The sequence below is a fragment of the Quercus lobata genome, chromosome 6 (assembly GCF_001633185.2).
Source record: "Quercus lobata isolate SW786 chromosome 6, ValleyOak3.0 Primary Assembly, whole genome shotgun sequence".
In the NCBI taxonomy this organism is placed as follows: Eukaryota; Viridiplantae; Streptophyta; class Magnoliopsida; order Fagales; family Fagaceae; genus Quercus; species Quercus lobata.
The window spans coordinates 36,577,712-36,595,445 of NC_044909.1; the positions used below are offsets into that span (position 1 = coordinate 36,577,712).

The 17,734-nt window shown below is 39.3% G+C and overlaps 2 protein-coding genes across 2 annotated transcripts; both read right to left on the minus strand.

The window, feature by feature from the left end:
- Window positions 1-63: 63 nt before the first annotated feature.
- LOC115994455 (probable mannitol dehydrogenase) lies at window positions 64-3,981 on the minus strand. The gene is made up of 5 exons (XM_031118622.1): window positions 3,784-3,981; window positions 2,432-2,545; window positions 978-1,491; window positions 722-875; window positions 64-467 (listed from the first exon to the last, which is right to left on the minus strand). Exons 1-5 carry the CDS (start codon window positions 3,879-3,881, stop codon window positions 262-264), a joined length of 1,086 nt encoding a protein of 361 aa, XP_030974482.1. The 5' UTR covers window positions 3,882-3,981; the 3' UTR covers window positions 64-261.
- Window positions 3,982-15,966: 11,985 nt separating this feature from the next.
- On the minus strand, window positions 15,967-16,971 carry LOC115950209. Its single transcript, XM_031067448.1, has 2 exons — window positions 16,634-16,971; window positions 15,967-16,534 (listed from the first exon to the last, which is right to left on the minus strand). The coding sequence occupies exons 1-2, from the start codon at window positions 16,969-16,971 to the stop codon at window positions 15,967-15,969; spliced, it is 906 nt and encodes a 301-aa protein (XP_030923308.1).
- Window positions 16,972-17,734: the final 763 nt, after the last annotated feature.

Sequence of the window (17,734 nt, forward strand, 5' to 3'; positions counted from 1 at the left end):
ATCACGCAAAAAATAAAATAAAATCATATTCTTGATCTAAAAATGGGGAAAGAGATTTCAAGGGACACAATAACGTCCTGTTATTTAAAACGCAAACAAGCAAATCAAATTTATTATTATCTATGTAGAAATGAGACTTAATACATTGATCCCTTGTTCAAAAAACAGAAAAGCAAGACAGGGAAATAATGGAACTGAGACAACTGAATACATATCATCAACTTGTCAGTGAGCCATACTCAAAAGCTAGGCAGCAAAAAGTCAAGAGCTTGACTTCAATGTGTTCGCGATGTCAATGACAAATCGATATCTGACATCCGCTTTCGCAAGACGCTCCATGGCAGTATTCACATAATCAATTGGTATAACCTCAATGTCAGCAGTTATGTTGTGTTTGGCTGCAAAATCAATCATCTCTTGTGTCTCCTTCATGCTCCCAATGCAACTACCACCAACTAGCTTCCTTCCTGTTATTCCATAACACTTATTAATACAAAATTCTTAGTGGAACTACAGATATAGCAGCCATACGAGGGCTGAGGAAAAAAATATGAAATGACAGCACCACATGAATTCCAATCAATAAGCACTAAAGCCAGCAATTAGGCTTGTACAACACAGTCATAAATTATACATAGATTCTTATATGCTTATTATATTAACAATACCATATGCCCTTTTCTTTTCGAATATAGAAAATGTTAAAAAGCCACATTCTTACCCATGAGTAAAGGAAAGACTGGTAATTCAAGCGGTTTCTCTGGTGCACCAACCATAACGAGCTTTCCTTGTGACTTCAACAGACCAATTAGAGGCAGGAGGGGATGCATAGCAGAGACTGTATCAATGATACCATCCATTGTGCCTTGGGCAGCCTAATATGGTCGATAAAGTTAGAATCTTTGATACAAATTACATTATTACAGTAACTTACATTCACATATAATTGTCAATGCAGCATGTTAATAACTTAGTACCTGCATCTCATCTTGGTCTTTGCTAACCAAAAACGAATCGGCACCAAGATGTTCCAAAGCTTCCTTCTTCTTGTTAACTGAAGTACTGATCACTGTCACCTTAACCCCCATAGCTTTGGCAAACTTCACTGCAACATGGCCTAGACCACCAAGACCAACCACACCCACATGCATACCAGGTTTGTCAAGCCCATAGTATCTCAAGGGACTGTACACTGTGATCCCAGCACAAAGGAGAGGGGCACCAGAATCAAGTGGAAGGTTGTCTGGAATACGGACCACATAGTGCTCATCGGCAACCATGATGTCTGAGTAGCCTCCTTGTGTGATGGTTCCATCAAAGTACTTGACGCCATAGGTGAGGATCATATCGGGGCAGTAATTCTCAAGTTCGTTGGCACAGCTATCGCAAGAGTGACATGCTCCAACCATGCAGCCAACACCAACTTTGTCTCCAACTCTGAACTTTTGTACCTTGCTTCCCACTTCTGTCACTACACCCACAATCTCATGCCTGCATTGTCGAATTCAGTTCACATGATTTCCATATGGGATAATAAAAAAAATTAGAAATTAAGTAGAATCCATTCACTGATTTCATCCAACAGACACATAGGAAATAGCATCCAACTTGGCATGTTTTGGTGTGTTGAATTGAAAGATTTGAGAGAAGTGCAATATAAGTGCTAATTCATCCGCAATTGATTCCATGATTTTATGAGTTTCAAGTCTTCTCCAACTGTAAATTCAATACTAACAATTTTCTATTATTCACTGCAATCCTAGAACCGCAGCACACAGCTTCTATATAAATTAAAAATCTGGTTGTGCATTTCATTTGTAGTAGACTAATCTTACACGGATAATGTGGAGGCTACAGAAACTTGGATTTGTAGAATAGTCAAATAAGTGGTGCGCTAACAAAATGGGTCATATGTATTTTGTATGGCTATAAAAGCACCAGATGATGATTGATTGATTAAACTTGGGAATGGATAAAGCCAAAGTCTCTAGATAACTAATATCGTCTAAGAGACCTTGCTAAATGCCTATATATATATATATAAGGCCTAATATTAGGTCTAGTATAATAATTATGATTGGTAGAAAAAATTATTATTTTTGTATGATTGGTATAAAAAATTTACTTTTTTGTATGATTGGTATAAAAATTTTACTTTTTTGTGATCTGTTTATTTTTATAAAATGGATAGGTAAAGAAATAAAATGAAATAATGATTGAGCCGTTTTCATTCTACTAATTTGATTTTTTTTCTTATACAAGAGTAGAAGAAATTTAAATCTTACCCAAATTAATTTTTTTTATGTAATAAAAATTAATTTTATCTTTTACTTTTTTATCTACTGAACACATACGTCAAAATATTTTCAACTCCTTATTTTTGAGAATATATATATAAAATAAGAAATACTAAAAGTCATGGAAAACTTACCCAGGAACTAGTGGGTAGGTAGACATGCCCCATTCATTTTTGGCCATGTGGAGGTCAGAGTGACATATTCCACAATATAGAATTTTAAATGTTACGTCCTTCTCTCCTGTTGCCCTGCCAGTTCCAAAATATCAATTTAGTACATATATACCATGAAACCTTCATAAAATAAAATTCCCAAAAAAAAAAAAACCATAAAACCAATAGGAGACTATTGGTTAATTATTGACCAATCACCATAAGCATAAGCACCAATTCAACTAAAAAAAGGGGGGACATATCTCCATGCACACCATGTTTAATTGATCAAATAAATTCATTGATTTTTTGGTTATATCGTCTCTAAAATCTCCCATCGATCAAATAACATGAAATGATAATAAGAATAAAATAAGATGAGCTTTCGGAATAATCTCGCACTTGGGTGCTATTTTTATATGAATTTTACGGTAAAATAATCCTGTTTAATTTTGATTGGCTCTTAATTAAAAAAGATTTAAAGAAGACTACGCTATTTTCTTCGAAAGTTCGAGTTTATAGTTTGACCCAGGCATGCTACCTTATAAAGTATGATAGAAAATAATGACCACAGCGTACAGGATGTGCCTTTTTTGAGTTTATATAGTTAAGACGTGCTTCAGGATAGTTGTTATTAAATCATTTAGGAAAATTTTGATATTATTTTTATACTATCAAAAAAGTTAATTATTTTTTTTTTCTATTAAAAGTTTTTTTTTTTTAAAATTTCCTAAACTAATACTTTATATAGAAAATCTGTTAACATTTCATTATTGTTTTACACTCTTTATATATATATATATATATATATATATAGAGAGAGAGAGAGAGAGAGAGAGAGAGATAAAAGATAGAAACTTGTTTCACAATCTTAATGTGAAGTAAAATGTTTCACACAATGTTCATAGTCTTATATGAGATGTACATAATTAATCCATAATATAAAAAAGTGTGAACACGGTTAAATGTGAAATTGTCGGACTTTGAGTTGTGACCCTCAACCTCAAAATAAATTTGTGATAAAGAAAACACACTTGTTGGAGTATAAGTTATGTTATTCTACCTCGAAACCAATTAGTGATGAGAAAGACAAACTCAAATCTTTTACCATATTTAAAATTACAACTCACATACCTATTTTTAGATTAATCATAAGGAGCCCATATTACAGTCTACCAAAAAAAAAAAAAACAATCAAAGCCTAATTACAAAATATAAAATACTTTATTTTCCATTTTCTTAGTACTTTTTGAGAATCAAAATTATAGATTGAAATGAAAAATGAAACAAACAAGAGTAGTAATAGGAGAGAGAGGGAGAGAGAGAGAGAGAACCTTCTTGAGAATTGGAAGGGCGAGAGGTGCCCAGAAGTATCCTTGGCAGCCCAGCCAAAGGCCTTCTTGGGGTGCTCAACCTCTAGTGATTTTGCCATTTCTCTCTTTTGTCACAACTAGAAAGAAACTAAGAAGGCAGAAAGAGAAAAGCTGAAAGAGTAACTAGAGACTAGAGAGGGATAGAATTGCTAATGAATAGGGTCCTAAATTGTGTGCGATATATTTATAGGGTATGAGGAGGAAATGGTTGGGTTTTCTCTTTGCGCTGGGCTGACGTATTGGGTGAGCTAACGATAGTTAGATGTAGGACAGGTGCACATTCTGACTAATTTCGTTTTTCCGACCGCGCCATTTACTGGGAGGAGTTTTCACGTTTCATCTTAGGTTGGCACTTGTCTCTTATTTGATGGAACTAGCAGGCTTAATAATGATGATGTACTACATACATTTTAGCAAAATTGTCTCGTGTAAAAGATACCTTTCACTTTCCAGCGCAAAGAAAAAAATGTACGTAGTACCTTTCACTTTACACGAGACATTTCAGAACAGATTTTATTTGGATTTTGGGCCTCACCATTTTGGATTTTGCAAGTTATTTTCTAAATCGATTTGACTATTTTCACCTAAGTCATTGTTTGGCTATTGAAAAGACTCTTCATTTTTCAATGACATGAGAATTGTGATAGAAATTGTATTCCTGAACTTTCTCAAACACAAAAAGGTATGTATGAAACCACCGTCCCATGTACGCGAGTTGGTACCGGGCCTGTATAGAGACCTATAGTTTGGAGGTTCAAGCCCCCGCATTTACCTAGTAAAAAAAAAAAAAAAAAAAGAAGGTATGTATGAAAAATTCGGTACACTGCTCTATGAGCATAAACTTATTGTTTAGAAGAGACAGTGGCTTGATCTCACTAATGATACTTCACATTATCTGGGACTAGTATTTCCCTTTCCATCTTTACTCTGTATACAATGGTCTTACTATGAATAAAATATTTCTATCAGTTATCTCAAAAAAAAAAAAAAGAAAAAAAGAAGAAAAAAGGGTAATAAGGTAGACATTAAAAAAAAATGTAATAGAATAAAATTTAGATACAATTCCTTAATTACAGTACATTAAGTTGTCCAAATAAATCCAAAGATTTATATACATTGAATTTAATTGTCCTTGGAAAAGGATAAGATGATCAACCATGTATTTGAGTTTAATTAGGAATTGCATCTTATTAAGCTTTCTAATATACCATACAATTCATGGAATAATTGAAATTCATATTCAAAATTTTAAGAAAAAAAATCATAAATTTTATCAAAATAAAAAAATGGAATGGTTAAGAAAAATATGAAAAATTACCATAAGTTATATGACGGAATCCTATCATGTTAGATCATTATTTTTAGGAAAATCTTTTCCCTAAATTGGGTTAAATGGTATTCTCAATTCCTTTACATGAAAATTTATAAGATATTGTTCACATATCTTAAATTACATGATTCATTAAATCATTTACACAAGTTACATGACTATTAAGAAGATCATGTGAATAAAATTGCATGTGATTGATTTGCTGAAATAGGACTTTAAAATAGGATATTCTTTTTCTTTTTTTGATGGTTGAAATAGGATATTCCGTTTAGAATATAAAGATAGTCTGTCATTATTTCGAATGAATAAAGAGGGATTTGGATCACAAAATTCTATGGCTCTTGTAGAGAGTGCTACTGTCGATGGCAAAGAGATGCAAACAACCAAATGTCTCGTCACAAAGCTACCCTTTAGTGAGTGCTGTAAGGAGGATAGTAGTGCATTTTGTGTTGGGATACCCCTCAATTATTGAGGTGAGAGCTCAAGGTAGTGGAGTTTTGAATCATACTACGTGTTTCCATAGCTATCTTAACTCAAAGCTCTCACTCAAGTTGATTGGAGAAGCAAGCACATTGGGGAAAAAAAAATTGAAAATTTCACGTCGGAGGCACATAGTGCTGATGAGATCAATTTGTTTCCTAATCAGGACTGTGACATAGGGTCCCGATCCTATTTATGTGCCCTTTTGAATTATTTTTTTTCTCTTGTTTTAATGATAATTTGAGTGATTATTGCATTTTGACTATATAATGTAGCCAACTCTAATATTATTGTGCTATTCATTGAAAAGTTTGACGTGGCTTGATCTTGAAATTTGGTGGTTCAATTTAAGTACTTAAAGTGTTTAAGCACTTTTTTACCCAACCGTCAAAATGACAATTTTACCTTCTAGTTTAACTTAAAGTGATGTTATTGTCTTGGTTAGTGTTAGGTTAAATGATAATTGTAAAACGGGGTGTTTATATAATGCTTATTATTATTTTTTTTATTTTTTATTTTTTGAGAAAAATATAATGCTTATTATTGATGGAGCTTGCAAAAGTGAACACCAATGTCAATAAACTTCTTATTCATGAAAGGGAAAGTTTGTGAAGCAACATGCATTTTGTAATCTCTGAACTGTTGCATGCTACCTTATCAATAAAAAAAAGTAATCTCTGAGCTTTGATTTTAAAAATAAATAAATAGATAAATAATTTATAAAGAGGTGGCTCTAAATTTTTTTCAAAAATAAATGGTTTAGAATTGCTTATCCGTGAAAGGGATGATTCTGAAAAAATAATTAAAAATAAATGGTTTATATATAGCAACTTATCTATAACCCGGGCGATTATAAAATTGTTGAACAGAAATACAAAATTGGTTTTAGAACAACTGCCTGTAATTATTGGGGCGGTTCTAAAATATATTAAACTTGAAAATGGGTTTTAGAACAATTTATCCGTGAAATGAGAAACCTATAAACTTTTCTTCCTATTTTGAGAACATAATTTTGTTCATATTTTTGATTAGTCTAAAGTTGTTGACACTGATAAATAAACGTTTTGAATTTAAGGTCTCAACTAGATGGTCGTTTGAAGTTTCTCACACACACACACACAGAGTGGGAAAGAAACTTTGTTCCCAGCTAATTTGGATAAAAATTTTGTCCTCTCTAAAAATATCTCCATATTACTTTATCAACAATCAAAGTCGTGTTATTTTACTATTCCATATATATATATATATATATATATATTTTTTTTTTTTGCTGAAACTATTCCATAGTTTGAATGACCTCTTTTGAAGTAATTTATAATGATCAGTGATGACGTCTCTCCTCCATATAATTTTTTTTTTAAAAGTGTTTATTATACATAATTAATTTTAGAAAAAATTACAAATTACACTTCTAAAATTTGAAGATGTTTGGATTTTACACCATGAAATTTTAGAATTTGAATTTTACCTTTTGAAGTTTTAAATATTTGCATTTTACACTAATATTTCAGAATTTAAACTTTACTTCCCCTAAAGTTTAGAAGTATTTGAATTTTACACTGCAAATTTTAAAATTTCAAAATGTAAAATTCAAACACTTACAAATTTTAGGGAGTAAAATCTAAATATCTTAAATTTTGAGAAGTAAAATTCAAATTTTAAAATTTTAAAATGTAAAATTTAAACTCCTTCAAATTTTAAGATGTAATTTTCAATTTGGCCATAGTTTTAAACACACGCAGAAAAAGTAATTAAAATTGTACTCGAAGTCATGATTTTTAAACTTATGAAGTAATTCCATTACTTCTACCAAAAAAATAATAATAATAATAATTAAATTGCCTTTTGCATGTTTGTGAAATAAAGTGTGTACAAGAAGTTTAATAAACAAAAAATATCCCAATGGCTGGTCAAAGTCTTATAATGCTGATGCATCTAACCACTTCTCATGGTCCCATCCCAACTTTTTTTTTCTGTCTTCTTGTCTTGAAGTTAATGAGACGAGACTTTTTTCACTTCTATAAACAAGTCCAGATTCCTACATCAGTGTTCATCAAAAAAAAAAAAAATTTCTACATCAATGATCAAAGTCTTGAGTTGTTTTTTATTCGAGAAATTTCGCAGGACTGCATTTGTTGATTCTTGTATGTTTCCTTAACAACCTCGGTGCCACTAAAGTCTAAATACATATGATCAAATTATGAAATGGGGCCCTAATTAACAACCATGTTTTTGTCATTTACAAGTGCTCAGCGCTAGTATTCTCAACAATTTTTTTTTTTTTTTTTTTAATTTTTAATGTGAACTACGCTAGTGAGGGACTATTTGATTGTTTAGTGCTCTAACGAGGGATTCAACCACTTTGATGTTGCGAATAGGCAACTTTAACCCTCAAAGGTAACGAGTATTAAAGTTTAATCGGCATTTCTGATGTTTTTAACCCTAGTATAATTCAAATTTACTGTTTCTCAACTAAAAAAAAAAAAAAAGAAGCACCCCACAAACTATCAAGGATATCCTAACCTTCCATGGATTCTGTTCCACCGACTTCTTCATTCTCTTTTTAATCCAGTATTTTGTTTTTTTGTTTGTTTGTTTTGAATACAGATAATAATTATGATAAAATTGGGAGATAATTAATACAAACACATACCAACAAGAAATGGAATCCAAACAGTCCGGGCCTACCATATGAGATAGATATTATAGTATATCATATTTGGCTTTCTTTACAACCCCGGGTGAGGGGTCAGTTCAGAGCATACGTAAAATACAGTAAATAAATATATATATAAAATAAGCAATATTAAAAAAAAAAAAAATTTGAACGGAATCAATTAGGCTCAGATTGTAAAATTATCTCTGTTAGGAGACTAAATTTAGTCCGAATTCAATTTATCAAAATTAACTAATTAAGTGACAGAGTTATTAAAAGATAAAAGGAAAAATAAAAAATAAAAAAAGCCACACACAATAATGCACATGTTTATTGATGACGAACTGATCGTCAGGTTATTATGCTCGTCCAGATGGAAGCCGTCCCTTACCAATCCAATCTTCTGCAACTCGTGGACGAAATAAAGGAAATAGTTCGCCGGCGTTGTGCCTGCAAAAAGGTCTCTGATGCCAAAGTCAGAAAGATTGACAAAAGAGAGCAATGAGAATCAAGTGTTAGAGTGTTTTTCTTACCCCCACCCCTTTTGGGGTTCAGTCTTTATATATGTGTGCTTGCAGGTGATTTCTTCTAGTCGTTGGTGGAGTCTTGATGGAGGCTTTAATCTTGCCTGGTAACGTCCTTGCTGGGTGTTAATGATGAGCTACCATTCCCAACGGTCTGAAGGTTGATTAATATCTTGTAACCGTTCCGCGAAGAGTGGGAACATGTGTTCAGGTCTTTGAGCGACGACCTTTTCCCTCTGGTCGATTTTATTAAGATCGTCCCTATCTTGCATTGTATGGACGATTACCATTTTGGTCGGGCGTATCAGCTACCCCCCTATTCCATGGTCGTCCATTTCTTGGACGATTATAGGAATATGAAAAGATTGTTATTATCATTATTTTTGATTTATTTATTTTTTTCAGTTATGGCGCTTGGAGTTCTGCTCTGCATTGATTGCGTAGTGGCGGTTGTGGCTCCTCTCAATGCCACGTGTTTGATTTCTATTGGTGGGAGTGCCTCGTTTCCGGTGAGTGCCTTTTCAGTTTTCCCGCACTTTCCAAGGCAGAGATCTTTGATTTCTTTTGGCTTTTCCTTTTTCCATTTCCCCATTCTCTGTGCGGTTGATCTCTCCTACGCGTATTTTGCTCCTCACCTCCTCAGTTTTCTCCCTAACTTCCAGGTACGCCCACCCCCATTTACGCTTTTCTTTCCTTTCTGGTTTTTCCTTGCATTTGTGTCACTTAAGTTCCTTGTTCTCTCTGTACTATTTTCTCTTCTTACTGAGTGATGGTGTTAGTTTTTTTTCTTTTTTCTTTAATGGTGGATAATTTCGAAGTTAGGCATAACTTCCCTTCTGTAGCTTTTCTCCTTGCCCGCCTAGGTTCCTTGGTAGAGCTTTCCGGTGACCTGTTGGGTGCACCTTCGCTTGCCGGTTCGTACCCACTAGTTGAGGAATTTGTTAGTAGGGGTACCGGGTTAGGTTCGGCGTTGGGTGTTTTATACCCTCTCTTGTTAGAGTCTCAAGCTTGGTTTCGGTCTATTAGAGGGCTCCTAAGAGAGGAAAATATGGGTTTAGAAGGAGGGTTAGGTGATTTAGAGAGGGGTTTGTCCTCAAATGTGGTCGAGGAAGAGGCCGGGATCGGTGCTACGACCACCGCGCTTTCCCGTGCTCCCTCGTCCTCCCATTCTCCTGCTCTAGCGACGGTCCGTCAATTTCATGCCCTCAAGGAAAATTGTTCCTTGAAAGTTGAGGTTTTTAGTTAATTTAAGGACAGATTCCAATTTCCAAAGGGAATTAAGGCTCGTCTACCCAGGAAGGGCGAAAAGGCTTGCGCCTTTGCACACGGAGAAGTTTGCTTTTACGAGGCTGCTTTTTCGTGTGGTCTCCGATTTCCCGTCCATCCGTTCATAATGGAGCTTCTTTACCATTTTAACCTTGCACCGGGGCAACTTATGCCTAACTCCTGGAGAATAGTGATTAGTTGTATGGTGATTTGGATGACCATTGCTGACGGGGATATGATCTCAGTTAATGAGTTCGTCCATCTGTATCGTCTGAAAGAGTCCAGAGAATTTGGGTACTATGAGTTCGTACCCTGGAATAGGAAGGCTCGTCTGGTAGCTGACCTTCCGTCATCCTTTCGCTACTGGAAATCAAGATACTTCTTTGTATCTGGGGACGATTGGGAAACGTTGCCTGATGATCTGTGGGGGAACATACCTAGGTTGCTGCGACGATGGGAGACCCCTTTGATTGGTGCGTTTACCCCAATGTTGTTGGCCCCTTTTTTTTTTTTTTTTAATTGATGTCGTCCTTTGCAGTGAAAGATCGTCCAGAGCTTGAGGCCAAATTTGTAGAGCGAGTGCAGGCTGCGATCAAGTACACAAGGACGATCGAAGATTTTGGTGAGCTGATTGATCCGCGTACCTTAGCTCGTCATTGTCTGGGACCAGAACCTTCCCTCTACGTACTTAGCACCCTCGACCGTGAAGAGAGAAAACATAAGTTGTACTTCAAGTCTTTTCTTCGTGTTTATCTGCATTCTTTTTATTCGTCCTTACCCCTCTTTTATTCGTCCTTGGTCTCTTTTGTGTAGAAATGACGTCAAAGTTTAACAAAGAGATGTATGACAAAATTAAGGGCAAAAAGAATGAGCCCCTTTCTAGCATAGGCCAGAAGAGGCTGAGAATCACAGACAAAGAAAAGGAGAAGGAGAAAGAGGTGGTGGAGAGAGGACCGTCCACACCTACCCTTGATCTGGACGAGGGTCTGACTGCATCTCCTGGCATTTCAATTGAGGAGGTGGCTCGTCCTTTGAAGAAGCAGAAGGCTGCTAATAAGGAGAAAGAGAAGGTCGGTGCCAGCGTTTGGTCGGACGCTGGGACGGCCATGGACCGTGCCAACGAGCTTTTTACCCCTAGCGAGATGAGGGAAGTCACGAGCATTCCTTCGCACGAGATGGTGCGCCGTCACGTTCATAAGCTCGTGCAGGTGACCCATTTGTCTTTTTCTCCGTGTCTAACTGCTTTACCACTTTGGTTGCTTTTGATTGAGCTAATTTTTAATGACTCTGTTCTCGTCCAAAGGTGTTGGGGGAGACCATGCACATCACCACGCAGTACTTAGCCAACGAAGAGAAGGCCGTCGTGGCCAACTCGAAGGTGGAAGCTTTGGAGACTGAGGCTTCAGGCCTGCGGAAGGATTTGATCGCGACCATGGACTCCCTCAATGTCTCCAAGGAGCAGGCTCGAGTACTGACGGAGCAGCTGGACGCTGAGAGGCAATCTCTGAAGCAGAAGGACGAACTCCTGGCTGCAGCCGCCCAAAAGATGAAGGTTGCTGTGGCCAAGGCCGTTACTGCCTTCCAGTCCACGGAAGAGTATAACACCATCTTCTTCCAGTGGTACTTCAAGGGGTTTGAACTGCTGCGGAGGTACTTGCTCAAGCATGGTCCTGGTGTGAACCTTAAAGATCTAGACTTTGAGGCCGTTGACAAGGAGATTGAGGAGGACGAAGCGAACCAGGCCGTGGCATCTGCTGGTGGTGAGCCATCTCAGGCTACACAGGACGATGACGTTGCCCCTACAGCTTGACCCTACTTAAAGAAAATTTCTTCTCTTTTTTTTTTTTTTTTTTTTTTTTTTTTTTTTTTTTTTGCACTAAGTTAAGAACAGCTAATGTTTGGATGCCCCCCCTGTTTTTGGGGCCCTCCCTATTTTTGTCTTCAAAACAATTTAACTCTGTGTTTGATTTTTGGCTATAAATGTCTGTGTGTTTATTTTTGCTTTTCATGATTGCATGAGTTGTGCGAGGATTTTTGTCCTTTCCTAGGGGATTTAGAAAGGTTTTGTCCTTTCATGATCCTCTTTATTTGTATATCCGTTTAAGGAATTTTATCTTTCAAGACGGCGTGTATCCCCTAGAGGGATTTTAGTCGTCATTAAGCTTTTTAGAGACGATATAATTCCATTAAAAGAATTCTACTATCATTAAGCTTTTTGTGGACGATGTACATCCATTTAAAGAATTTTATCGTCATTAAGCTTTTTAGGGACGATGTACATCCATTTAAGGAATTTTATCGTCATTAAGCTTTTTAGGGACGATGTACATCCATTTAAGGAATTTTATCGTCAGTGAGCTTTTTGGCGACGATGTACATCCGTTTAAGGAATTTTATCGTCATTAAGCATTTTAGGGACGATCTCGTTTTTGCTTTTCTTTGAAACCCGTGGCGCATGATTTGCTCGATAACACTTAAGAAATGCTGGACGATACTTATGATTCGGATAATTGCTTACATAAGAAGGAAGTATCAAATTGGTTTTACAATGAACTTTATGGTTCCTTTTCGTAATACCTCTTTAGATGTTCGACGTTCCACGGACGAGGTAGCCTTTTTCCTTCGGAGTCCTCCAGGTGGTAACTGCTCTGATGCGAATAATGGACGACTCTGTAGGGTCCTTCCCAGGACGGTCCCAGTTTGCCATGTGCTGGATCCTTTGTTGCAGGGGTGACTTTTCTGAGGACGAGGTCACTGATGTTGAATCTTCTAAGCTTCACTCTTTGATTATAATATTCGGCTATCTTCTGCTGGTACTTGGCCATTCTTTCAGCTGCCTGATCTCTAATTTCGTCCAGACTGTCTAAGTTCTCTTTCAATTGGCTATCATTAGTTTGCTCGTCAAAAAATTCTCTCCTTAGGCTTGTGAGACCAACTTCGACTGGTATGACTGTTTTTGTGCCATATGTCAGATTGAACGGTGTTTCTCCAGTTGGTGTCCGCGCTGTCGTCCTAGATGCCCACAAGATGCTTGGTAGTTCTTTAGGCCACATTCCTTTTGCCCCCACCAACCGGGACTTGATGATCTTGAGCAAGGTCCGGTTGGTTACTTCCGTCTGTCCGTTGGCCTGGGGATGACTTGGTGATGAGTACTTGTTTTTTATGCCCAAGCTCGAGCAAAATGACTTGAAGCTTTGGCTGTCAAACTGACGACCGTTGTCTGATATGATCGTCCTTGGTATCCCGAACCTGCAAACAATATTTTTCCAAACAAAATTTTGTATCTTTGCTTCGGTGATTGTTGCCAGAGCTTCTGCCTCCACCCATTTTGTGAAGTAGTCGATGGCGACGAGCAGGAACTTCACCTGTCTCTTTCCCGGAGGTAAGGGGCCCACGATGTCGATTCCCCACTGTGCAAATGGCCATGGAGACGATATTGTGGTCATCTTTTCCCCGGGGATTCTTTGAACATTCCCATATCTTTGGCAACTGTCACACGTCCTCACGAAATCAGCTGCGTCTCGTTGCATTTTTGGCCAAAAGTAGCCTGCTCTCATGATCTTCTTGACAAAGGACTTTGCCCCCGTGTGATCTCCGCAGATTCCCCCATGTACTTCTTCAAGGATGTACCTGGCTTCCTCCTTTTCAACACATCTCAGATACGGTTGGGAGTAGCCCCTTTTGTAGAGTTCGTCATTAAGGATCGTAAATCTGGCTGCTCGATTCCGTACCTTTTTAGCTTCTTCTAGATCAGGTGGTAGTCATCCTTCTTGAAGGAATGTGAATATCGGGCTCGTCCATCCATGGTTTGTGTGGACGGAGGAAATTTAGAGTTTCTGTATACTAGGATAGTTTTGTTCCTCTATCTTCCAATCACACCTCTTACTTTCGTTCTCCGTCGAGGCACTTCGGGCCACCTCATCGGCTTCTGCGTTCTGATCCCTAGGGATCTGGACGAACTCTATGTGATTAAAGGAGCTGATCAATTGGTTCGTCAGCTTGAGGTATTTCTGCATCCTAGCTTCCTTTGCTTCGTACTCCCCTTTTACTTGTCCAATGACGAGTTGGGAATCGCTTTTAAGTACAACATTCTCAGCTCCTAGGGTCTGGGCTACTCTCAATCCCGCCAGCAAGGCCTCATATTCCGCTTCATTATTGGTTACGGGGAATTTAAGTTGGACTCCATACTTGAGGACGTTATGGGGAAGTAAGGACGATGCCTGCTCCGCCTCCCCGTTGAGTGGACGATCCGTCAGTATTAACCGTCCAAATGTTCTCTACGATTCCAGGGATGGTGAATTTCGCTATAAAATCGGCCAGTGCCTGTGCTTTTATCGCCATCCTCGGATGATATTTTATGTCGAACTGGCTGAGCTTGATTGCCTACTACACCATTCTTTCTGCCACTTCGGGCTTGTTCATTGCCTTTTTTATAGGCTGATTCGTCATCATGATGATGGTATTACGAAGTTTTCTCGAAGCCATAATCAGGGCAAAGGAGATCTTCTCTATACGAGGGTACCGTGCCTCGGCACCCTAGAAGGCCTGGTTGACGTAATACACAGTAAGTTGCAAACCATCATCTTTTCTAATCAATGCCGCGCTGACAGCCGTGACCGAGACGGCTAAGTACAGGAATAGATCTTCACCTTCTTTGGACGGGCTTAAGAGGGGCGGGTTGCTAAGATACCGTTTCAGCTCTTGGAACGCCGTTTCGCATTCCTCCGTCCACGAAAACGCCTTCTTCAAAGTCTTGAAGAATGGGAGGCATTTGTCCGTGGCTTTTGAGACGAACCTATTGAGGGCGGCAATTCTTCCTGTGAGGGACTGCACTTCATTGACCGTCCTGGGTGAAGACATTTCCAGGATGGCCCTGACTTTCTCGGGGTTTGCTTCAATCCCTCTCTGCGATACTACAAACCCGAGAAACTTTCCCGAGGAAACTCTAAAGGCGCATTTGGACGGATTGAGTTTCATGCTGTACCGCTTGAAAGTATTGAACGTCTCTCTAAGATTGTCCAGATGGTTCTCTTCCTCCTTGCTCTTGACGAGCATATCGTCAACATAAACCTCCATATTTCTCCCGATTTGCTTCTCGAACATCTGGTTTACCAATCTTTGATAGGTGGCCCCTGCGTTCTTGAGCCCAAAAGGCATGACTTGGTAGCAGTAAAGTCCCTGGCTGGTGATAAAAGCGGTCTTCTCTTGGTCTTCTTCAGCCATTTGTATCTGGTTATATTCGGAAAATGCATCCATAAATGTGAGAAGTTTGTGCCCTGCTGTGGAGTCCACTAGCTGGTCGATTCTGGGCAGTGGGAAGCTATCTTTTGGGCAGGCTTGGTTTAGATCTGTGAAGTCGACGCACATTCTCCACTTCCCATTTGCTTTTTTGACCATGACTACGTTGGCCAACCACTCTGGGTAGTGGACTTCTCGGATGAATTTTGCTGCAAGCAACTTATTTACCTCGTCCATCACTGCCTTGTTTCGCTCGGGAGCAAAGACTCTCATTTTCTGCTGGACAGGTTTCTTCTCTGGATCAACATTCAGGTGATGCTGGATGAGGCTCGCTGGGATCCTGGGCATGTCCTTGTGGCTCCACGCGAATATATCGAGGTTACTCTTCAGAAAGCTGACGATTTCACCTTTCGTCTTTTGACTCATGCTCGTCCCTATTTGGGTCGTCTTTGGAGGATTCCCTTCAGCCAGCTCTACCGTTTCAAGTTTCTCCATGATCTCTGGTGTTTTCTCTTCAACGTATGGTTTTCTTTTGAAGCCAAGACGGCATGGTAGCATTCTCTTGCCAGTACTTGATCTCCTTTAATCTCCCCGACACCATGTTCTGTTGGGAACTTCACCTTTAAGCAGTAGATGGAGATAGCAGCCTTCTAACGATTAAGCATTGGTCTCCCTATGATCACGTTGTAGGACGAGGGTGAGTCTACTATTAGAAAATTGTGCTGGTTGGTTACCTGCAGGGGAAATGACCCGGCAGTTACTGTCAACGCCACGATTCCTCTGGGGTATACTTTGTCTCCGCTGAAACTGACGAGGGGAGACTCAAAAGGACGGAGCCTTTTTGGGTCGAGCTTCAGTTGTTGGAAAGCAGGAAGATAGATTATGTCTGCTGAGCTTCCGCTGTCGACCAGGACTCTTCGCGTGTTGAACCCCTCGATCATGATCATAATGACGAGTGGGTCATCATGGGCTTGCTTCACACATCTGGCATCTTCCTCAGAGAAATGCAAGTCCTCACTGGTGCGTCTTTGCTTTGATGGAGGTATGCTGTGGACGCTGTTTACTTGTCTTTGGTATGATTTCCTGAGAGACTTAAATGATCCCCCGGTGGTCGGTCCCCCAGCAATAGTCTTTATTTCCCCCAGTGCGCTTTGTGGACGAGGTTGGGGGCGATCTTCATCCCTCCGTGTATTAACTGGCTGGCTTCTCTGTCCGTACCTGCCGAAATCCCCCCTTTTTACATACTATTTTAGCTTTCCGTTACGGATCAGCTCCTCAATCTGTTCTTTCAGGTCCCTGCAGTCCTCTGTATAATGCCCGTGATCCTTGTGGAAACGGCAGTATTTCCTCTTATCGCGCAATCCAGGTGCTGAATGGAGTGGTTTTGGCCACTTTAGGGACGGGTCGTCCCTTATTTCCGTTAGAATTTGATCGACTGGCATCACCAGCGGGGTGAATTTTGAAGGACGAGGGTTTTTGTCCTCCCTCCTTCGATTTCCATCGTCATTTCGTCTGTCAACCCGATCCCGTTTTAGCCCTCTTCGATCGTCCTCCTTTTCTTTCTTCTTTTCCCTATTCTTATCTGCTCCGTCAATAGTTGCCAGGGCTTCTTCCGCGTTCATGTACTTCTGAGCTTTCAACAACGCCTCGGCCATCGTCTTAGGGGGGTTCTTTGCTAAGGATGCCACAAAATCCTTGGACTTCAATCCTGCTTTGAAGGTCGTGAGATGTACCTTATCATCTGTCTCGTCTATTTCCAGCATTCCTCGGGTGAAACGTGTCACGAAAGACCTCAGTGGTTCCTTCTCTCCTTATCTGATGGTAAGCAGGTGGTCGGCAGTTCTCTTTGGTCGCTGCCCCCCTACGAAATGACGGACAAAGGAACTGCTCAACTGCTCGAAATTGTCAATGGATGATGTTGGCAACTTGTTGAACCATTCTCTGGCTGTTCCTTTGAGGGTCGTAGGGAATGAGCGACACAAGATCTCGTCAAGCGGCTGTTGGAGGCCTAGGGTCGTCCTGAAGGTGTTCAGGTGATCCAAGGGGTCTTTCAGCCCGTCGAAAGGTTCCAGCTGAGGTAGACGAAACTTTGAGGGAACAGGGCAGTCCTGGACGGCTATGGTGAAGGGTGAATCCGTCTTCCGGACGATTCTCTCCAAGCTTTGGTCCGTCTTTCCTTTGATGGCATTTCTTAGTTCGTCCATCTCTTTCCTCATCTCTCTTAAAAGATCTGAGCTTGCTTCCTCTGGAGTGCTGGTTCGCCTTCTGTTGCTGTCTTCGTCGTCTCCCCTGTCTGCACGATTACTTTCCTGCAGCAGTCGTTGCTTCATCTCTTGGTTCTGTCTTATGAGTTCTTCCACAGTTGCTGATAGTGACTGGATTTGTAGGGCCAGCGCAGCAGGATCTGGGTTTGTACTG